Here is a 24110-nt window from a genome sequence, read left to right on the forward strand (position 1 = left end):
CCTCTCATTCTTCTAAACTCCAATGAGTATAGGCCCAACCTGCTCAACCTTTCTTCAGAAGACAACCCCTTCATCCCAGGAATCAACCTCGTGAACCTTCTCTGAACTGCCTCCAGTGCAAGTATATCCCTCCTTAAATAAGGAGACCAAAGCTGTACACAGTACTCCAGGTGTGGTCTCACCAACGTCCTGTACAGTTGTAGCAAGACTTCCCTACTTTTATTCTCCATTCCCTTTGCAATAAAGGCCAACATTCCATTTGCCTTCCTAATTACTTGCTGTACCTGCATGCTAACTTTTTGTGTTTCATGTACTAGGACCCCCAGATCCCTTTGTACCGCAGCATTCTGTAGTCTCCATTTAAATAATTTGCTTTTTTATTTTTCCTACCAAAGTGAATAACCTCACATTTTCCCACATTATACTCCATCTGCCGAATGTTTGCCCACTCACTTAACCTATCGATATCCCTTTGCAGACTTTTTGTGTCCTCCTCACAACTTGCTTTCCCACCTATCTTTGTATCATCAGCAAATTTGGCTACAGTACACTCGGTCCCTTCATCCAAGTCATTAATATAGATTGTAAATAGTTGAGGTCCCAGCACTGATCCCTGTGGCATCCCACTTGTTAGTTTGCCAACCGGAAAATGACCCATTTATCCCGACTCTCTGCTTTCTGTTAGTTAGCCAATCCTCGATCCATGCTAATATATTACCCCCAACACCATGAGCTCTTATCTTATGCAGTAACCTTTTATGTGGCACCTTATCGAATGCCTTCAATAAGATCGCTGCTCATTCTTCTAAACGCTAGAGAATATAGGCCTAGTCTACTCAATCTCTCCTCATAGGACAATCCCCCCATCCCAGGAACCAGTCTGGTGAACCTTCGTTGCACTCCCTCTATGGCAAGTATATCCTTCCTTAGGTAAGGAGACCAAAACTGTACACAATACTCCAGGTGTGGTCTCACCAGGGCCCTATATAATTGCAGTAAGACGTCTTTACTCTTATACTCCAATCCTAATGGTGGAGTGACTGAGCTTTGTTCAAGAGGCTAGAATTATCTCTTTTGTTGCTCAACAGAATGGCCTAGAAATCGGTTTACCAAACGGTGGGTATGAACCGCCATGACATGCCCATAATGATACATAGGATATACGGCCCAGAAACAGGCCATTCGGCCCAACCAGTCCATGCCGGCGTTTGTGCTCCACTCGAGCCTCCTCCCGTCGTTCCTCATCTAAATCTATCAGCGTAACCCTCTATTCCCTTCTCCCTCTAGCCTCCCCCTAAATGCATCGATACTATTCGCCTCAACCACTCCCAGTGGTAGCGACGCGAGAGGACCGCCTGAAACCGGTTTCCCCTTTGCGCCTTCAGGATGCAACCGGTTCGGGAACCAGATTCTAGAAGGGGGTCTGAAAGCGGTGTCAACTCCCGAGCCGCGCTCTCACCACTGGGACTCCGCACTGGCGGCAGCGCGATCCTGCTCACGAGATAAAAGACAGAAAAAAAGGGGTCACTGAGTCGCAAGTTTTTATTTACAACAGTCTTACACGCCTGTTCCATGCGATGTTGCGCTTCTCTGCTGGGACGGGCCGTGGGTACCGGTGTCACGCTGGGCCACGCGTGTCCCCCGTTACAGGGCGTGAATGATGGTCCGGTTGCGCAGTTGCTGCACGTACGCCTTGGCCTGGTCGAAGCCGGTGGTCTTCTCCTCCACCGGGGGGCTTCCTTCCACCAGCTTGACGAAGTAGTGGCAGTAGACTCGGTCCATGATCCCAAACATGCCGCGGCCGTGATAACGCAGCCTCTTCAGATACTGACCCTTACTCGAGAACGACTCGGCTGAAAGGGGCAGAAGGAGAAGCAAATTGAACGGAGCCCGGTGGCAGGCGGTCTAGCCTGCCCCTCCCTCCCTCCCCTCCCCTCAACTTCTGTCAGCCGTGGCTCAGTGGGCACTGCACTCGCCGCTGAGTCAGAAGGTCGCGGGTACTCGAGTCCCACAAAATCCAGGCCGACGCTCCCAGTGCAGTACTGAGGGAGCGCCGCACTGTGGGAGGGGCAGTACTGAGGGAGTGCTGCACTGTCGGAGGGGCAGTACTGAGGGAGGGCTACACTGTCGGAGGGGCAGTACTGAGGGAACACCACACTGTCGGAGGGGCAGTACTGAGGGAGTGCTACACTGTCGGAGGGGCAGTACTGAGGGAGTGCTGCACTGTCGGAGGGGCAGTACTGAGGGAGCGCCGCACTGTCGGAGGGGCAGTACTGAGGGAGTGCTGCACTGTCGGAGGGGCAGTACTGAGGGAGGGCTACACTGTCGGAGGGGCAGTACTGAGGGAACACCACACTGTCGGAGGGGCAGTACTGAGGGAGTGCTGCACTGTCGGAGGGGCAGTACTGAGGGAGCGCCGCACTGTCGGAGGGGCAGTACTGAGGGAGTGCTACACTGTCGGTGGTGCCGTTTTTCAGATGAGACGTTAAACTGAGGCCCCGTCTGCTCTCTCAGGTGGACATAAAAGATCCCACGGCCACTATTTCGAAGAAGAGCAGGGGAGTTCTCCCCGGTGTCCTGAGTCAATATTTATTCCTGTACCAACATCGCTAAAATCTGATCATTATCACATTGCTGTTTGTGGGAGCTTGCTGTGCGCAAATTAGCTGCCGTGGTTCCTACATTACAACAGTGACCACACTTCAAAAAGTACTTCATTGGCTGTAAAGCACTTTGGGAAGTCCGGTGGTGGTGAGAGGCGCGATAGAAAGTCTTTCTTCTTTTGCAGCAGTGTCCGGGAGATTAATATTTAATCCCGGGAGACTCCAGAACAATCCGGGCTGTGTCAGCAACCCCTAACTCCCATCCAACCCCATGGACAAAATGCGGAATAAAGCTTCCTCTGCCCAGTGTACCCGAATCGCGCAAACAGCGCCTCCTACTACACAACAGCGACTTGCATTTATATAGCGCCTTTAACGTAGTAAAACGTCCCAAGGCTCTTCACAGGAGTGATTATCAAACAGAATCTGACCCCGGGCCACAGAAGGTGATATTGGGGCAGAGAAGCTTGGTTAAAGAGGGAGGTTTGAAGGAGCATCTTAACGGAGGAGAGAGAGGCGGAGAGATTTAGGGAGGGAATTGCCTGGGATGAGTGCAGCTCCAACAACACTCAAGAAGCTCGACACCATCCAGGACAAAGCAGCCCGCTTGATTGGCACCCCATCCACCATCTTAAACATTCACTCCCTCCACCACCGGCGCACCGTGGCTGCAGTGTGTACCATCTACAAGATGCACTGCAGCAACTCGCCAAGGCTTCTTCGGCAGCACCTCCCAAACCCGCGACCTCTTCCACCTAGAAGGACAAGGGCAGCAGGCGTATGGGAACACCACCACCTCTAAGTTCCCCTCCAAGTCACACATCATCCTGACTTTCAAATATATCGCCGATCCTTCATCGTCGCTGGGTCAAAATCCTGGAACTCCCTCCCTAACAGCACTGTGGGAGCACCTTCACCACACGGACTGCAGCGGTCCAAGAAGGCGGCTCACCACCACCTTCTGAAGGGCAATTAGGGATGGGCAATAAATGCTGGCCTTGCCAGCGACGCCCACATCCCATAAACGAATAATAAAAAATAAAAAAATTCCAGCACTTCGGGCCCAGGCAGCTGAAGGCACGGCCGCCAATGGTGGAGCGATTAAAAGCGGGAATGCTCAAGTGGCTGGAATTGGAGGAGCGCAGAGATCTCGGAGGGTTGTGGGGCTGGAGGAGGTTACAGAGATAGAGGGAGGGGGTGAGATCATGGAGGGATTTGAAAACAAGGATGAGATTTTTTTAAATCGAGGCGTTGCCGGACCGGGAGCCAGTGCAGGTCAGCGAACACAGGGGGCGATGGGTGAACGGGACTCGGTGCGAGTTAGGACACGGGGCAGCGAACACAGGGGGCGATGGGTGAACGGGACTCGATGCGAGTTAGGACACGGGGCAGCGAACACAGGGGGCGATGGGTGAACGGGACTCGGTGCGAGTTAGGACACGGGGCAGCGAACACAGGGGGCGATGGGTAAACGGGACTGGGTGTGAGTTAGGACACGGGGCAGCAGAGTCTTGGATGAGCTGAAGTTTACGGAGGGTGCAAGGTGGGAGGCCGGCCAGGGGAGCGTGCTTATTGTTCCCATAACAACCGCCCACTGGCCCAAGTCAGCGTGACAATTTATAGAATAGTACAGCACAGGAGGACGACATTCCACCCATCGAGTCTGCGCCGGCTCTTTCGAAGAGTAATCCAGTCAGTCCCACTCCCCCGCTCTTTCCCCAGATCCCTGCAAGTCTTTTCTCCTTCAAGTATTTATCCAATTCCCTTTTGAAGGCTAACATTGGATCTGAATCCACCGCCCTATCAGGCAGCGCGTTCCAAATCCCAACCACTCGCTGCGTAAAAAACTTTCCCCTCATGTTGCCTCTGGTTCTCTGACCAATCACCTTCAATCTGTGCGCTCTGTTCACTGGCCCTTCAGCCACTGGAAGCAGTTTCGCTTTATTTACTCTATCTTCATGATTTTGAACACCTCCATCAAATCTCCTCTTAGCCTTCCCTGCTCGAAGGAGAACAACCCCAGTCTCTCCACGTAACTGTAATCACTCATCCCTGGAACCATTCTAGTAAATCTCTTCTGCACCCTCTCCAAAGCCTTCACGTCCTTCCTAAAGTGCGATGCCCAGAATTGGACGCAATCCTCCAGCTGGGGCCAAATTAGTTTTATACAGGTTGAGCATAACTTCCTGGCAATGGACAGCTCTGCGTTGCGAGTCAAGTGTCTACAGAACAAAAGCTGAGAGAGAGGCGGAGAAAAGAAAAAGACCGTCATCTCATCAACGTGAGAGAGCGCAAGTGAGTGAGATGGACGGGGTGGGGGGGTCATTTTAACCTAATCTTCGCGACACGAATCTCTGGAGATCGGGTTGCTTTGCCCGTTTTACTCCCCCGTCCGATTTCACTCTCCAATGATGTCAACCGAGAGTAGGATCGGGCGGAGTGTTTAAATCGGGCACTCGATCCGCCTCCCGCCCCCAGTGACTGAGACAGAGACAGAAATGAGACTTTCATCCCATCAAACCCAAGCTGGACTTGAACCTGACCCCAGGTCCCGGGGTGAAAGGGGACAGGCTGGCCGGCGTCGGCCTGCAATGCTCCTCGGTTCGCACTTTCACCCGGTTCCGACCTTACCTATGTACAGGTTTGTTCTGTACTCCAGATTGTGGCTCCTCACCGCCATTTCTTGAGCTTCCAAAAGAACCTGTTGGAGGCAATAAAGAGATCAGCACACAACACGGGACTCCCAGCAGAAGAAACAGGCCGAAACCCACTGCAACAAGGCAGAGGAGAACAGAGTGCGACAGAGAGAAGTACGAAGGAAGAATTATATAGGGCCCTGGTGAGACCACACCTGGAGTATTGTGGACAGTTTTGGTCTCCTTACCTAAGGAAGGATATACTTGCCATAGAGGGAGTGCAACGAAGGTTCACCAGACTGGTTCCTGGGATGGGGGGATTATTAAGGACGTGGTAACAGGGCACTTAGAAAATAATAATAGGATTGGGCAGAGTCAACACGGATTTATGAAAGGGAAATCGTGTTTGACAAATCAGTTAAGAGTTTTTTGAGGTTGTAACTAGCAGAATAGATAAGGGGGAACCAGAGGATGTGGTGTATTTGGATTTTCAGAAGGCATTCGATAAGGTGCCACACAAGAGGTTATTAAAACAAAATTAGGGCTCATGGGATTGGGGGTAATATACTAGCATGGATTGAGGATTGGTTAACGGACAGAAAACAGAGAGTAGGAATAAACGGGTCATTTTCGGGTTGGCAGGCTGTAACTAGTGGGGTACCGCAAGGATCAGTGCTTGGGCCTCAGCTATTCACAATCTACATCAATGATTTGGATGAGGGGATCAAATGTAATATATCCAAGTTTGCTGATGATACAAAGCTGGGTGGGAATGTAAGTTGTGAGGAGGATGCAAGGAGGCTTCAAGGGGATATAGACAAGCTAAGTGAGTGGGCAAGAACATGGCAAATGGAATATCATGTGGAGAAATGTGAAGTTATACACTTTGGTAGGAAAAATAGAAAAGCAGAGTATTTTTTAAATGGTGAGAGATTGGGAAATGTTGGTGTTCAGAGGGACCTGGGTGTCCTTGTACACAAATCACTGAAAGTTAACATTCAGGTACAGCAACAATTAGGAAAGCAAATGGTATGTTGGCCTTTATTACAAGAGGATTTGAGTATAAGAGTAAAGACGTCTTGCTGCAATTATATAGGGCCCTGGTGAGACCACACCTGGAGTATTGTGGACAGTTTTGGTCTCCTTACCTAAGGAAGGATATACTTGCCATAGAGGGAGTGCAACGAAGGTTCACCAGACTGATTCCTGGGATGGGAGGATTGTCCTATGAGGAGAGATTGAGTAGACTAGGCCTGTATTCTCTAGCGTTTAGAAGATTGAGAGGTGATCTCATTGAAACATACAAAATTCTTACAGGGCTTGACAGGGTAGATGCAGGGAGGATGTTTCCCCTGGCTGGGGAGTCTAGAACCAGGGGTCACAGTCTCAGAATAAGGGGTCAGCCATTTGGGACTGAGATGAGGAGGAATTTCTTCACCCAGAGGGTGGTGAATCTTTGGAATTCTCTACCCCAGAGGGCTGTGGAGGCTCAGTCGTTGAGTATATTCAAGGCTGAGATCGATAGATTTTTGGATATTAAGGGAATCAAGGGATATGGGGATAGTGCAGGAAAGTGGAGATGAGGTCGATGATCAGCCATGATCGCATTGAATGGCGGAGCAGGCTCGAGGGGCCGAATGGCCGACTCCTGCTCCTAATTTTTGTAAGTACAAAGAAAGAAACTTGCATTTATATAGTGACTTTCACGACGTCCCAAAGCACTTTACAGCCAATGAAGTACTTTTTGAAGTGCAGTCACTGTTGTAATGTGGGGAACACGGCAGCCAAATTGTGCGCACAGCAAGATCCCACAACAACAACATGGATTTAGAAACATAGAACAATAGGAGGAGTCGGCCATTCGGCCCGTCGAGCCTGCTCCGCCATTCAATATGATCATGGCGGATCCACTATCTCAATACCATATTCCCGCTCTCTCCCCATACCCCTTGATGCCTTTTGTGTCTAGAAATCTATCTCCTTCTTAAATATATTCAGTGACTTGGCCTCCACAGCCTTCTGTGGTAGAGAATTTCACAGGTTCACCACCCTCTGAGTGAAGAAATTTCTCCTCATCTCAGTCCTAAATGTCCTACCCTGTATCCTGAGACTGTGACCCCTCGTTCTAGACCCCCCAGCCAGGGGAAACATCCTCCCTGCAACCAGTCTGTCTAGCCCCTTTAACAAAGTAAAAACGTCCCAAGGCGCCTCACCGTTATCAAACAGAATCGCACACCGAGCCAACGTTCCCGTTAAGCCGTGGCAGCACGGCGCTCTGGAGGGCCCACGCAGGGCGCTTGCTGGCTTCACAACGGGGAAAAACCACGCATGCACAGAAATTTGAACGAGTCGCGCGGCCCCCTCGGAAGGGGGACCGTGCACTCCCAAAAAAAAATTGAATGGGAACATCGCTCAGGAGATATTAGGACCAAAAGCTTGTTCAAAGAGGTTTTAAGGAGCGTCGTAAAGGAGGAGAGAGGCGGAGAGGTTTAGGGAGGGAATTCCAGAGCTTAGGGCCCAGGCAGCTGAAGGCACGGCCACCAATGGCGGAGCGAAGGAAATCGAGGAATGTGCAAGAGGCCAGAATTGGAGGAGCGCAGAGATCTCGGAGGGTTGTAGGGCTGGAGGAGGTGACGGAGATAGGGAGGTTACAGAAACAGTAATGAGATAACTCCCCTGTTGTTCTTCAAATAACGTTACGCGACTTTTAATATTCACCAGAGCGCGCGGACAGGAGTTCGAGCCCCGCTCCAGAGACTTGAGCACATAATGCAGGCTGACACTTGGGTACACTACTGAGGGAGTGCTGCACTGTCGGAGGAGCCTTCTTTCAGATGAGACGTTAAACCGAGGCCCCGTCTGCTCTCTCGGGTGGAGGTAAAAGATCCCGTGGCCACTATTTTGCAGAAGAGCTGGGGAGTTCTCCCCGGTGTCCTGGGGCCAATTTTTATCCCTCAACCAGACAGCACTATCTGGTCATGATCTGATCACTGTTTGTGGGAGCTTGCTGTGCGCTAATTGGCTGCTGCGTTTCCTACATTACAACAGTGACTCCACTTCAAAAAAGTACTTAATTGGCTGGAAAGCGCTTTGGGACGTCCTGAGGTCGTGAAAGGCACTGGAGAAATGCAAATGATTTCTTTTTTTCCTCTGAATCAGCACTTAAAAATTGTCCCTCCAGGCAAGATGGTCAATACCGCCGGTTATCTGGTCTTCAGGTGAATCTCTTACCTCCAACATAACCTTTGCTCCCTTTTTGTCATTGAACTGCAGCTGGGCAACGGCCTGGTCAAAGGTCATCCCTCTGATCTGCAACACAAACGTTAGTGTTAAAATCCTTCACATAGTTACAAGGAACTCATGCAGCAACTCGCCAAGGCTTCTTCGGCAGCACCTCCCAAACCCGCGACCTCTTCCACCGAGAAGGACAAGGGCAGCAGGCACATGGGAACACCACCACCTCCAAGTTCCCCTCCAAGTCACACACCATCCTGACTTGGAAATATACCATCAATCATTCATCGTCGCTGGGTCAGAATCCTGGAACTCCCTCCCTAACAGCACTGTGGGAGCACCTTCACCACACGGACTGCAGCGGTTCAAGGCGGCAGCTCACCGCCACCTTCTCAAGGGGCGACTAGGGATGGGCAATAAATGCTGGTCTTGCCAGCGACGCCCACATCCCGTGAATGAATTTTAAAATCCACGCTGGCCGAATAAAGACAGAAGGAAAGTTGGGAGCAAGAATCCTTCCTTCATAAAAACATAAGAAATAGGAGCAGGTGTCAGCCATTTGGCCCCTCAAGCCTGCTCCGCCATTCAATACGACCATGGCTGATCTTCTACCTCATCTCCACCTGCTCTATCCCCATATCCCTTGATTCCCTTAATATTCAAAAATCTATCGATCTCTGTTTTAAATATACTCAACGACTGAGCCTCCACAGCCCTCTGGGGTAGAGAATTCCAAAGATTCACCACCCTCTGAGTGAAGAAATTCCTCCTCATCTCAGTCCTAAATGGCCGACCCCTTATCCTGAGACTGTGACCCCTTCGAGGAATCAGTCCGGCCACCCTCCAGAGCTGGGTCTGATTATTCCACTTGGGACTTTCCCCCTCCCTCACCATCCTGAGATTCCTTATTTTCAGGACACTTAAAGGCTGGATTATGCTCGAAGCGTACGAACAATGACAAGACAGGAAAAGACTTCTGGTCCGTCCAGCCTGTTCCCGTACAATTTACATACCCGCACAATGGTATCTGTGCCAGCCGTGGCTCAGTGGGCAGCACTCTCTCTCTCTCTCTCTCTCACCTCTGAGTCAGCAGGTCGTGGGTTCAAGTCCCACTCCAGGGACTTGAGCACAAAATCCAGGCTGACACTCCCAGTGCAGTGCTGAGGGAGTGCTGCACTGTCGGAGGGGCAGTACTGAGGGAGTGCTACACTGCCGGAGGTGCCGTCTTTCGGACGAGATCTTAAACCGAGGCCCGGTCTGATCTCTCAGGTGGATGTAAAAGATCCCATGGCACTATTTCGAAGAAGAGCAGGGGGAGTTCTCCCCGGTGTCCTGGGCCAATATTTATCCCTCAATCAACATAACAAAAACAGATTATCTGGTCATTATCACATTGCTGTGTGTGGGAGCTTGCTGTGCGCAAATTGGCAGCTGAGTTTCCTACAGTACAACAGTAATGACTACACTTCAAAAAGTATTTCATTGGCTGTAAAGACGTCCGGTGGTCGTGAGAGGCGCTATAGAAATGCAAGTCTTTCTTTTCTTTTTTCTTTATAGCACATTTTGGTAGGATGAATAAGGAACTCCTTGGAAAACGAGTGTCTAATGGGGCAGAGGAACAGAGGGATCTGGGGGTACAGGTACACAAATCACGAAAAGTAAGGACGCAGGTTAATAAGGCCATAAAAAAAAAGCAAACATAGCACTGGGGTTCATTTCTAGAGGGATAGGTTTGAAAAGCAGAGAAGTGATGTTAAACTTGTACAGAACCTTGATTAGACCACACTCGGAGTATTGTAAATAGTCCTGGTCCCCATATTATAAAAAGGATATAGAGATACTGGAGAAGGTGCAAAAAAGATTTACTAGAATGATCCCAGACTGAGAGGTTATATCTATCAGGAAAGATTGAACAGGCTGGGACTCTTTTCACTAGAAAAGAGAAGCTAAGGGGGTGACCTGATCGAGGTCTTTAAGATTATGAGAGGGTTTGATAGGGTAGATGTAGAGAAGAGGTTTCCACTTGTGGGGAGACCAAAACTAGGGGCCATAAATATAAGATGGTCGCTAATAAATCCAATCGGGAATTCAGGAGAAACTTCTTTACCCAGAGAGTGGTGAGAATGTGGAACTCGCTACCACAGGGAGTGGTTGAGGCAAATAGTGTAGATGCATCTAGGGGGAAGCTCGATAAACACATGAGGGAGAAAGGAAGAGGGATATGTTGATGGGGTGAGATGAAGAGGGGTGGGAGGAGGCTCGTGTGGAGCATAAACACCGGCACGGGCCAGTTGGGCCGAATGGCCTGTTTCTGCGCCGTAAATACTTTGCAAGACAAATTGCGATGTCTTGTGAATCACAACACAGACACTCCCCACCCGCCCCACTTGGGAAACCACGTCATCCCCTGGGAGAGGCGAAAAACCAGATTACAAACGCCCGGGTTTGGAGGGGGCATCGCTGGTGGAGGAGGGATGGCGGGGGGGGGGGGTAGGGGTCAGGGTTCATGACCGGTCCTGACCCCCGACTCACTCCCCTGGGCCGGTGCTCGTTTTGCTCGCAGGGCGGAATTTGCCGTCGGCACTGAGGCAGCCGTCGGGGGTTGCCGGGGCACCAAGAGGAGGGGCAGCTTCGGTTAAAGGGGCAGGAGGCCCAAAGATGATTTTTTTCTATTCTTTTTGATAAGGCTCTCCACGAGCCGAGGGACCTCTTCAAAAAAAGAGAGAAGGGGAGGAGCCCAACTCCTGGGAGCTTCGTAAGGGGATGGGCTGCCGTAAGGGTGTGCCGGGCTCGGCAGTGGACGTGGTGATAGGGAACAAAATCAGGAAAGCTCCGCATCGCCATCGACAGGGTAGTCTGGGCTTTGGGGGCGGGTAGTCTCCATTTCCCCCCCCCCCCCACCCGAGGAGGGAGAGGGAGGGGAATCCGGGTCAGCAGTGGTGAGATTTGTGGCGGCGAGTCCCCCTGCCGGATCCACCCTCACTTTCCGTCCCCGTGCAGCTCGATTGCTGGCCATATAACGGAGGAAAACCCCAGCCCCAAGTTCTCAGAAAACACGGGGCCTACCATTTTCACCAGGTACGTCACCATTACTTTTTCAGTTACGGGATGTGGGCGTCACTGGTAAGACCGACATTAATTGCCCTGGAGAAGGTGGTAGTGGCGAACTGCTGCAGTCCCTGTGGATCAGAGTTTATCGTAGCAGCTTTTGATACAACTGAGTGTCTCGCTGGGCCATTTCGGAGGGCAGTTGAGAGTCAACCACATTGCTGTGAGTCTGGAGTCAGATATCGGCCAGACCGGGTAAGGGCAGCAGATTTCCTTCCCTAAAAAGGACATTAGTGAACCAGATGGGTTTTTACAACAATCCGATAGCTTCATGGTCACCATTACTGAGACTAGCTTTTTATTTCCGGATTTCATAGAATCATAGAAAGTTACAGCACAGAAGGAGGCCATTCGGCCCATCGTGTCCGTGCCAGCCAACAAAGAGTTATCCAGCCGAATCCCACTTTCCAGCTCTTGGTCTGTAGCCCTGTAGGTTACGGCACTTCAAGCGCATATCCAAGTACTTTTTAAATGTGATGAGGGTTTCTGCCTCTACCACCCTTTCAGGCAGTGAGTTCCAGACCCCCACCGCCCTCTAAGCCTTCTACCAATTACTTTATTTAATTAACAGAATTTAAATTTCCCAGCTGCCGTGGTGGGATTTGAACTCAAGTCTCCGGATCATTAGTCCAGGTCTCTGGATCACTGGTCCAGTAACAGAACCCGTACCCTGTCCTGTACCCTTACCATAAAACACGGACTTACCATTTTCGCCAGGTACCACATTTTGTCCTTACTGTATTTGATCTGCCTCCTGCAGTGGTAAACCTCCTGTTGAAACAGAAAGGACCTTTTAGGATCGAATCCTTCAGCCTCCGCACAGTGTCACTTCTGCAGCTGGGATTATGGGGCCACAGAGTGCATTTCACCCGCGTCGCCACGAGGATTTCGGTGAAACCCTGTCGCTTGAACCACGATCCAATAGCACAATGAGAGCTTCAGCTCTTCCAATCACGGGCTGTGTCTGGAGACACCAGAGTAACAGACCGGCCCGGGATCGGACAGGCCGGCCCGGGATCGGACAGGCCGGCCCGGGATCGGACAGGCCGGCCCGGGATCGGACAGACCGCCCCGGGATCGAACAGACCATGATAAAAGGTCAGATATAGAGAGTCACATTCGATGAATATTAAAAAAAAATCCCAGCACACAGGCTCCTGATGTGGGCTCCGCATTGATAAAAGACCACACTTGGAGCACTGTACACAGCTCTGCTCGCCATATTACAGAAAGGATATAGAGGCACTGGAGAAGGTGCAAAAAAGATTCACTAGAATGATACCAGAACTGAGAGGTTATACCAATCAGGAAAGATTGAACAGGCTGGGACTCTTTTCTCTAGAAAAGAAATCAGAATTAGGAGGAGTAGGCCATTCGGCCCCTCGAGCCTGCTCCGCCATTCAATATCATGGCTGATCTTCAACCTCAATTCCACTTTCCCGCCCGATCCCCATATCCCTCGATTCCCGGAGTCCAAAAATCTATCGATCTCAGCCTTGAATATACCCAACGACTGAGCCTCCACAGCCCTCTGGGGTAGAGAATTCCAAAGATTCACCACCCTCTGAGTGAAGAAATTTCTCCTCATCTCAGTCCTAAATGGTCGACCCCTTATTCTGAGACTGTGACCCCTGGTTCTAGACTCTCCAGCCAGGGAGAAACATCCTCTCAGCATCTACCCTGTCAAGCCCCTTCAGAAGACTGAGGGGTGACCTAATAGAGGTCCTTAAAATTCAGAAGGGGTTTGACAGGGTAGATGGTTCCACTTGTGGGGGAGAGCAGAACTAGAGGCCATACATATAAGATAATCGCTAATAAATCCAATAGGGAGATTCAGGAGAAACTTCTTTACCCCGGGAGTGGTGAGAATGTGGAACTCGCCACCACAGGGAGTGGTTGAGGCGAATAGTATCGATGCATTTAAGGGGAAGCTGGATAAACACAGGAGGGAAAAAGGGATAGAAGGGTATGTTGACGGGGTGTGAGGAAGTGAGGTGGGAGGAGGCTCATGTGGAGCATAAACACCAGCATCGGCCGAATGGCCGGTTTCTGTGCTGTTAATTCGAGGTAATTTACGAACAGGCGCTGTGACGAGGGTGACCTACCGTCGGTCTGCGAGGCTCATGTGGAAGCTGGGGAGGGTGCACCACTCGGTTCTTCCTTTCCCAGTTCTTCGCTGGCAGAGCGAGGCTCGTGTGTATGTTCGACTGAGGAACGAGACTGCACGAGGCCAGCAACCTGCGGGGGAGAAGAACAAACCAACAGCTGAGCACTTGAGAGAAAGGTGCAGATCCGAAGTGCAGGATCCAGAGTTTATTTATTGTTCTTCCCCGGACGCCCCCACCCTCGCCCCGCAATTTTTGGTTTTGAAGCTACAAACTCCAACAGGGGTTTAATTCAGTAATTGCCCAAGTCTCCAATCTTCACGTGCAATTGTAGGCTAGAGGGAGCCTCTGGCCTGGGGGAAATGGGCCTGTGAATGGCATCAGGCCATTACTTCCCTGCTGGCCCCTCCAACCGCCGGCATCTTGCGAAGGAGCCTGCGGTCAAAGCGCCTGCATGTTTCAGGTGGGAGGTCAGTCGTAAGATGCGAATTGGGCTCCTATGACGTACATAGGCCCCGATTGCAATTTTGGAGGTACAAATGGGTGGAGTGTGGCTCAGTGGGCAGCACCCTCGCCGCCGAGTCAGAGGTCGTGGGTTCGAGCCCCGCTGCAGAGACTTGAGCGCATAATCCAGGCTGACACTCCCAGTGCCAGTACCGAGGGAGTGCTGCACTGTCAGAGGGGCAGTACTGAGGGAGCGCCGCACTGTCGGGGGGGCAGCACTGAGGGAGCGCCGCACTGTCAGAGGGGCAGTACTGAGGGAGCGCCGCACTGTCGGAGGGGCAGTACTGAGGGAGCGCAGCACTGTCGGAGGGGCAGTACTGAGGGAACGCCGCACTGTCGGAGGGGCAGTACTGAGGGAGCGCCGCACTGTCAGAGGGGCAGTACCGAGGGAGTGCTGCACTGTCGGAGGGGCAGTACTGAGGGAGTGCTGCACTGTCAGAGGGGCAGTACTGAGAGAGCGCCGCACTGTCAGAGGGGCAGTACCGAGGGAGTGCTGCACTGCCGGAGGGGCAGTACTGAGGGAGCGCCGCACTGTCGGAGGGGCAGTACTGAGGGAGCGCCGCACTGTCGGAGGAGCAGTACTGAGAGAGCACCGCACTGTCGGAGGGGCAGTACTGAGGGAGCGCCGCACTGTCGGAGGGGCAGTACTGAGGGAGTGCTGCACTGTCGGAGGAGCAGTACTGAGAGAGCGCCGCACTGTCGGAGGGGCAGTACTGAGAGAGCGCCGCACTGTCGGAGGGGCAGTACCGAGGGAGTGCTGCACTGTCGGAGGTGCTGTCTTTGGGATGAGACATTAAACCGAAGGCCCACTCAGGTTATTATAAAGCACCCCGCGGCACTATTCGAAGAGGAGCAGGGGCGTTCTACCCCCCCAGTGTCCTGGGCCAATATTTATCCCTCAGCCAGCATCACTCAAAAATAAACAGAGTATCTGATCATTAGGTGTCAGCCGTGGCTCACTGGGAAGCCCTCTCGCCTCCCAGTCAGAAGGTCGTGGTTTCAAGCCCCGCTACAGAGAATTGAGCGCATTATCCAAGCTGACACTCCCAGTGCCAGTACCGAGGGAGTGCTGCACTGTCGGAGGTGCCGTCTTTCAGATGAGACGTTAAGAACATAAGAAATAGGAGCAGGAGTCGACCATTCGGCCCCTCGAGCCTGCTCCGCCATTCAATAAGATCATGGCTGATCATCGACCTCAACTCCACCTTCCCGCACTATCCCCATATCCCTCGACTCCCCTAGAGTCCAAAAATCTATCGATCTTGGCCTTGAATATACTCAACGACTGAGTCTCCACAGCCCTCTGGGGCAGAGAATTCCAAAGGTTCACCACCCTCTGAGTGAAGAAATTTCTCCTCATCTCAGTCCTAAATGCCCTACCCCGTATCCTGAGACTGTGACCCCTGGTTCTAGACCCCCCCCAGCCAGGGGAAACATCCTCCCTGCATCCAGTCTGTCTAATCCTGTCAGAATTTTATACATTTCAATGAGATCCCCTCTCATTCTTCTAAACTCTAGTGAATACAGGCCTAGTCGACCCAATCTCTCCTCATACGGCAGTCCTGCCATCCCAGGAATCAGTCTGGTGAACCTTCGCTGCACTCCCTCTATGGCAAGTATATCCTTTCTTAGGTAAGGAGACCAAAACTGCACACAGTACTCCAGGTGTGGTCTCACCAAGGCCCTGTATAACTGTAGTAAGACATCCTTGCTCCTGTACTCAAATCCTCTTGCAATGAAGGCCAACATACCATTTGCCTTCCTAACTGCTTGCTGCACCTGCATGTTTACTTTCAGTGAAAGGGGAGATAGAGAGAAACTATTTCCTCTGGTGGGGGGGGGGGGTGGGGGGGGGGGGTGCGGGAGTCCAGAACAAGGGGACGTAACCTTAAAATTAGAGCCAGGCCGTTCAGGGGTGATGTCAGGAAGCACTTCTTCACACAAAGGGTGGTGGAAATCTGGAAATCTCTCCCCCGAAAGGCTGTGCATGCTGGGAGTCAATGGGAGCTTTCAAGACTGAGATTGTTCGGTTTTTGTTGGGTAAGGGGCAATGTTCCCTCTCATTTCGGGGGGGGGGGGGGCCCCGTGACCCCTTTAACGGGCTGTGGGGCCCATTCAAAAATCCGTGAATGTGCGTTTTTTGCATTTAAAAGCCGGTGAACAGCCTCCTCTTGTTCCTAAGCTGCTAAAATAAGTAACAGGTTTTTAAGCAAGTGCAGGGGCAGGGAAAGAGAGCAGGGGAAGAATGAAGAAAAGGGAAGGTCTGTGATAGGGTGGAAGGCCCAGCAGCGCCTATATTTCCTAAGGAGGCTGAAGGGATGTAACCTGTCACCCCTGATCCTCTCTAACTTTTACCGCTGCACAATAGAGAGCATCCTGATGAACTGTATCACAGTATGGTATGGCAGCTGTAGCTACTATGATCGGAAAGCCCTGCAGCGGGTAGTCAAAACTGCCCAACGCATTACCGGCACCCGGCTACCGACCATAGAGCACATATACCAGAAACGCTGTCTGCGGAGGTCACGGTCCATCATCAAAGACCCTACCCACCCCAGCCACAGTCTGTTCGCCCTCTGTGGTAAACCACTGTTTGTATTCCTGTTTGTATTCCACTGTGTACATGCCTGGACATGCCTCGGCTGACTCCTCCCACAGGTCCTAGTATAAAGGTGACTGCTCCCCAGCCCTTGGTATCCTGGACCGGTCGACCACTCGAGGCAGACCTCCATTCTGTTGTTAATAAAAGCCTTTAGTTACTCTTCTAACTCTCAGTCTTTTATGAGTAATTGATAGCGCATCAATTTTATTAACAACATTTTTATAATGGAGAAGATCCTCACACCAGCATGCCTGGACTTAGATCATCGGGAGGCGGACTCATCCACCAAGTTTACTCACTGGCTTAAGTGTTTCGAAAAATTCCTGACCGCCTCCGAAGCAATCAAATCGGACGAGGACAAACTGGATGTCCTGACCTCCAAAGTGAACCACCGAGTGTACTCGGTCATCCAAGACGCGACCTCGTACGCGGATGCTATCAAGCTCCTCAAGGACCAGTACACGCGCCCAGTGAACGAAGTGTACGCCAGGCACCTCCTGGGGAGTCGTAAACAACAACCTGGGGAATCGACCGTGGAATACCTTCAGGCACTGTCTGTGCTTGGCCGGGCCTGTGGTTGTAAGGATGTAAAGGCCGCCGTGTACACAGAGGAACTTACCCGGGACGCTTTTGTAGCGGGCCACAGATCCAATTACACACGACAGTGACTGTTGGAGCAGAGTAACCTCGACCTCAACAAGGCCTCTGAACTCGCACTATCGTTGGATGCAGCCTACCAGGGCATGGATGCCTACTCCTCTGCACCGCGGACGCCGCGGGGAATGACAGCCTGGGACCCCTACCCCCACTCACAGTCCGCAGCCAGCAGCTTCCAAATTGCCCGCCGCGCACCAGGTGCAACCTCTCCACACTCAGAGTCACCCCCCCACCACTGTTTGCTAACCTCACCCCCGACTGTAAGCCCATCGCCACAAAGAGCAGGCGATACAGCGCCGGGGACAGGGTTTTCATTAAAACCGAAGTGGAGCGGCTCCTGAAGGAAGGGATTATTGAGGGCAGCACCAGCCCCTGGCGAGCCCAGGTTGTGGTCGTTAAGACCAGCGAGAAGCAGCGCCTGGTCATCGACTACAGCCAGACAATAAATCGCTACACCCTGCTGGACGCCTACCCACTCCCCCGTATAGCTGATATGGTCAACCAGATCGCGCAGTACCGCGTCTTCTCGACCATTGACCTGAAATCAGCGTACCACCAGCTCCCCATCCGCCCTGAGGACCGCCAGTACACTGCCTTTGAGGCAAACGGCCGCCTCTATCACTTCCTTAGGGTTCCCTTTGGCGTCACCAACGGGGTCTCCATCTTCCAAAGGGAGATGGACCGGATGGTAGATCAAAATGCGTTGCAGGCCACTTTCCCATATCTGGACAATGTGACCATCTGCGGCCGTGACTTGCAGGACCATGACGCAAACCTCGAAAAATTCCTCCGCACCGCCCAACTCCTAAACCTGACATATAACAAGGAGAAGTGCATATTCCGCACAAACTGCCTCGCCATCCTTGGCTGTGTTGTGGAACACGGAGTCATCGGCCCCGACCCCGACCGGATGCGTCCCCTTATGGAACTTCCACTGCCCCACTGCCTCAAGGCCCTGAAGAGGTGCCTAGGGTTTTTCTCCTATTACGCCCAGTGGGTCCCCTACTATGCGGACAAGGCCCGTCCGCTGATCAAGTCCACCTCTTTTCCCTTGACGGCAGAGGCCCGCTTAGCCTTCCACCGTATCAAGGAGGACATTGCCAAAGCCACCATGCACGCAGTGGACGAATCCATCCCCTTCCAGGTGGAAAGCGACGCGTCCGACTTTGCCCTGGCCGCTACCCTCAATCAGGCGGGGAGACCCGTGGCCTTCTTTTCACGAACCCTCCAAGGCCCGGAGACCAGACACTCCGCTGTTGAGAAGGAGGCCCAGGCGATTGTGGAGGCTGTGCGTCATTGGAGGCACTACCTGGCCGGAAAACGATTTACCCTGCTCACTGACCAGCGTTCAGTTGCTTTTATGTTTAACAACAAGCAGAGGGGCAAAATCAAAAATGACAAGATCTTGAGGTGGAGAATCGAACTTTCCACCTACAACTACGAGATCTTGTACCGGCCAGGGAAGCTAAATGAACCCCCGGATGCGCTATCGCGTGGCACCTGCGCCAGCGCGCAGATCGATAGACTACGGGTCCTCCACAATGACCTCTGCCACCCGGGGGTCACCAGGTTCTTCCACCTCATCAAGGCCCGCAACCTGCCTTACTCTATTGAGGAGGTCAGGACCATGACCAGGAACTGCCAAGTCTGCGCTGAGTGCAAACCACACTTTTATAGACCAGACAGGGCCCACCTGATAAAAGCCACTCGCCCCTTCGAGCGCCTGAGCGTTGATATTAAAGGGCCTCTCCCCTCCTCCGACCGCAATGTGTACTTCCTCAATATTATTGATGAGTACTCCCGTTTCCCGTTCGCCTTCCCCTGCCCGGACATGACCAGTGCCACGGTCATTAAATGTCTGAACAACCTCTTCACCCTGTTCGGCTTCCCCAGCTATATCCATAGCGACCGGGGCTCATCGTTTATGAGCGACGAACTCCGTCAGTACCTGCTAACTAGGGGTATTGCCACAAGCAGGACCACCAGTTACAACCCCCGGGGGAACGGACAGGTGGAAAGAGAAAATGCGACAGTTTGGAAGGCCGTCCTGCTAGCCTTAAAGTCTAGGGGCCTTCCAACCTCCCGCTGGCAGGATGTGCTCCCCGATGCGCTCCACTCTATTCGGTCACTGCTCTGCACTGCCACTAACGCCACCCCTCATGAGAAAATGTTTGTCTTCCCAAGGAAGTCCACATCAGGGACATCGCTACCGCCATGGCTGACGTCCCCAGGGCCGGTCCTACTGAGAAGACACGTGAGGACCCATAAAACGGACCCCCTGGTCGAGAGGGTCGACCTCCTCCACGCCAACCCCCAGTATGCTTACATCGCATACCCGGACGGGCGGGAGGACACAGTCTCCATAAGAGACTTTGCACCCTCGGGGACCACAGTAACCCACTACCCACTACCACCCCCCCCCACGATCCGATATCCAGCCCCAGCAGACGGCAGGCCTGGGCCCCGCGACCCGCTCGACATCTACGAGGACGACACGCCTGTGCCACAGCCTACGCTGGACTCGACGCCGGAAGCTTCACTACCCCTGCCGTCGCCACGCCGATCACAGCGGCAGACAAGACCTCCGGAGAGACTCCAATACACTAACTTTTAATACACTTCACCCCGCCGGACTCAATTTTAAACAAGGGGTGAATGTGGTAAACCACTGTTTGTATTCCTGTTTGTCCTGTTTGTATTCCACTGTGTACATGCCTGGACATGCCTCGGCTGACTCCTCCCACAGGTCCTAGTATAAAGGTGACTGCTCCCCAGCCCTTAGTATCCTGGACCGGTCGACCACTTGAGGCAGACCTCCATTCTGTTGTTAATAAAAGCCTTTAGTTACTCTTCTAACTCTCAGTCTTTTATGAGTAATTGATAGCGCATCACCCTCCTGCCATCTGGGAGACGCTACAGATGCATTCGCACCCGTACGACCAGATTTAGGAACAGCTTCTTTCCCAGGGCTGTCATCCTACTGAACTCCACAAATAAACTCTAAAGCCTGCACAGCTGCCAATGCACTTTATTATGGTTATGCTTATGTTAATGTATTACAAGCCAAATGTATGTTGAATGTTTAAATGTCTTAATCCAAATGTACACTCTCGGGAGCCGCAAGCCTACATTTCGTTGTACTGCACTTGTGCACTAACAATGACAATAAAGGTGATTATGATTATTATTATGATGGTGCGAGGCAGGAGGAGATGTTAATGGGACAAGTTAAGGAACAAAAGTTGGGTCCGGAAGAGGTGTAAATGGGAATGGCAGAATCATCAACAGCTGCCGTCCGAAAAAATGGGGGCAGAGGTTATAGTTTGAAATTGTTGAACTCGATGTTGAGTCCAGAGGGCTGTAAAGTGCCTAATCGACAGATGAGGTGCTGTTCCTCGAGCTTCCGTTCAGCTTCGTTGGAACAATGCAAGAGGCCGAGGGTGGAGAGGTCAGAGTGGGAGTGGTTCTCCTTGGAGCAGAGAAGATTGAGAGGAGATTTGATAGAGGTATTCAAAATCATGAGGGGTCTAGATAGAGAGATAGAGCAGGCATAGAGTTAATGTGACGGGTGAATCTATATAAACGCAAGTTCTTTAACGGAGGACATGGTTCCTGACTGCAGTCTCACCTTGTGCGGATGTGTGTCAGCAGGCCCCTCGCAGCAACAGCACCTTCAACAAAGAGAAATAGAAATATAGAATGGTTACCACACAGTAGGAGGCCATTCGGCCCATCGAGCCCGTGCCGGCTCTCTGCAAGAGCACTTCAGCTAGTCCCACTCCCCCGCCCTTTCCCCAGAGCCCTGCCCTTTTGAAAGCCGTGATTGAATCTGCCTCCACCACCCTTTCAGGCTGTGCATTCCAGATCATAACCACTCGCTGAGTAAAAAAAGTTTTTCCTCATGTCGCCTTTGGCTCTTCTGCTAATCACCTTAAATCTGTGTCCTCTGGTTCTCGACCCTTCTGCCAATGGGAACAGGTTCGCTCTATCTACTCTGTCCAGACCCCTCATGATTTTGAACACCTATCAAATCTCCTCTCAACCTTCTCTGCTCCAAGGAGAACAATCCCAGCTTCTCAAGTCTATCCATATAGAATCATAGAAAGTTACAGCACAGAAGGAGGCCATTCAGCCCATCGTGTCCGTGCTGGCCGACAAAGAGCTCTCCACCCTAATCCCACTTTCCAGCTCTTGGTCTGTAGCCCTGTAGGTTACGGCACTTCAAGCACATATCCAAGTACTTTTTAAATGTGATGAGAGTTTCTGCCTCTACCACCCTCTCAGGCAGTGAGTTCCAGACCCCCACCACCCTCTGGGTGAAAGCATTTCTCCTCAACTCCCCTCTAATCCTTCTACCAATTACTTTAAATCTATGCCCCCTGGTTATTGACCTCTCTGCTAAGGGAAATAGGTCCTTCCTATCCACTCTATCTAGGCCCCTCATAAATTTATACACCTCAATTAAATCTCCCCTCGGCCTCCTCCGTTCCAAAGGGAAACAACCCCAGCCCGTCCGATCTTTCCTCGTAGCTAAAAATTCTCCAGCCCTGGCAACACCCTCTGTAAATTTCCTCCGCGCCCTCTAGTGCAATCGCGTCTTTCCTGAAAGTAGTGAGTGAGGAGGACATAAAAAACCTGCAAGGGGACATAGACAGGCTAAGTAAGTGGGCAGAGATTTGGCAGATGGAATACAATACTGGAAAGTGTGAGGTTATGCACTTTGGCAGGAAAAATCGTAGAGCAAGTTATTATCTTAATGGCAAGAAACTGGAAAGTACTGAAGTACAAAGGGATCTGGGGGTCACAGAATCACAGAATCACAGAAACCCCACAGTGCAGATAAGAGGCCATTTCGGCCCATCGAGCCTGCACCGACACATATCCCACCCGATCCCCGTAACCCCTACACCAACACATATCCCACCCTATCCCTGTAACCCCACGTATTTAATCCCCCTAACACTAAGGGTCCTGGTGCACGAAACTCAAAAGGTTAGTATGCAGGTGCAGCAAGTGATTAAGAAGGCCAATGGAATGTTGGCTTTCATTGCTAGGGGGATAGAATATAAAAATAGGGAGGTATTGCTTCAGTTGTACAAGGTATTGGTGAGACCGCACCTGGAATACTGCGTACAGTTTTGGTGTCCATACTTAAGAAAGGACATACTTGCTCTCAAGTCAGTACAAAGAAGGTTCACTCGGTTAATCCCGGGGATGAGGGGATGGACATATGAGGAGAGGTTGAGTAGATTGGGACTCTACTCATTGGAGTTCAGAAGAATGAGAGGCGATTTTATTGAAATATATAAGATTGTGAAGGGGTTGGATCGGGTGGATGCGGGGAGGATGTTCCCGATGATGGGTGAAACTAGAACTAAGGGGCATAGTCTTAGAAAAAGGGGCTGCTCTTTCAAAACTGAGATGAGAAGGAACTACTTCACTCAGAGGGTGGTAGGTCCATGGAATATGCTGCCCCAAAAAGCTGTAGAAGCTACATCATTACATAAATTTAAAACAGAAATAGAGAGTTTCCTAGAAGTAAAGGGAATTAAGGGTTACAGGGAGCGGGCAGGAATTTGGACATGAGTCTAGGTTCGGATCGGACATGGCCCTGTGGGTAGCGGAGCGGGCCCAGGGGCCGTGTAGCCTGATCCTGCTCCTATTTCGTGTGTCTAATTCTGTTAGATTCAGGAGATGGTTCTGTGATAGTGGATTGGCGGTTAGGATCAGATCAGCCATGATTTTATTGAACGGCGGAGCAGGCTCGAGGGGCCGATTGGCCTACTCCTGCTCCTATCTCTTATGTTGTTAGAACTGCACACGGTCATATCACTGAATAGAGACAGTGGAACAGAGAGAGAACAACAGCAACAACTTGTATTTATATAGCGCCTTTAATGTACTAAAACGTCCCAAGGCGCTGCACAGGGACGTATTAAGATTTTAAAAATTTGACACCGAGCCACATAAGGAAAAATTAGGGTAGGTGAACAAAAGCTTGGTCAAAGAGGTCGGTTTTAAGGAGCGTCTTAAAGGAGGAAAGAGAGGTGGCGAGGGAATTCCAGAGCTTAGGGCCCAGGCAACACAATGGTTGAGCGATTATAATCAGGGATGCTCAAGAGGGCAGAATTAGAGAAGAACACACGAAAGCATTTGTGAAACCAGCATTTCTCCCAGCCAGACAAGAGCAAGAGCAGAGAGCAAGAGCGAGAGAGAGCAAGAGCAAGAGCAGAGAAAGCAAGAGCGAGCCAGAGCCGAGTTGAACCCACCTGTGTGCAGGGAGGTTGCCATGTTGTTGCTCTTCAGACTCAGACCCGACCAATCCACTCACTCACTGCTCGGCCAGCCACTGCACGGATCGTTTATGATTTTTTTTGAAGTGTTTATTCATTAATGTTAGCGGGAGCTGCGGTTCCCCCGGAGGGTCCCCGGGCCGGGTGGGTGGGGTTGAGGTGCTGAGCCCCCTCCCCGGTGTTTTGGGGGTGAGGGGCCGGCAGCGGTCGCGGTTTTGAATCGCGCGCTTTCTGTCCGCGGCCGCGACCCGTCCCGGGGAAAGTAACAGAGAAACTGGCAACAAATCAAACCCAGAGATACACCGCGTTCCACAGAGAGATACACTGAGAGAGAGACACACACAGCCCAGAGAGAGAGGGAGACACAC

The 24110-nt window shown here is 51.6% G+C and overlaps 1 protein-coding gene across 1 annotated transcript; it reads right to left on the reverse strand.

Annotated features, from left to right (window-relative positions):
- Positions 1 to 1524: 1524 nt before the first annotated feature.
- Positions 1525 to 23952, reverse strand: mrpl22 (mitochondrial ribosomal protein L22). The gene is made up of 7 exons (XM_085996004.1): positions 23719 to 23952; positions 21078 to 21120; positions 13687 to 13819; positions 12287 to 12352; positions 8471 to 8548; positions 5235 to 5304; positions 1525 to 1853 (listed from the first exon to the last, which is right to left on the reverse strand). The coding sequence occupies exons 1-7, from the start codon at positions 23738 to 23740 to the stop codon at positions 1645 to 1647; spliced, it is 621 nt and encodes a 206-aa protein (XP_085852130.1). The 5' UTR covers positions 23741 to 23952; the 3' UTR covers positions 1525 to 1644.
- Positions 23953 to 24110: the final 158 nt, after the last annotated feature.

The sequence above is a fragment of the Somniosus microcephalus genome, chromosome 8 (genome assembly GCF_052327205.1).
Source record: "Somniosus microcephalus isolate GS21.2 chromosome 8, FLI_Smic_1.0, whole genome shotgun sequence".
NCBI classification, from domain to species: domain Eukaryota; kingdom Metazoa; phylum Chordata; class Chondrichthyes; order Squaliformes; family Somniosidae; genus Somniosus; species Somniosus microcephalus.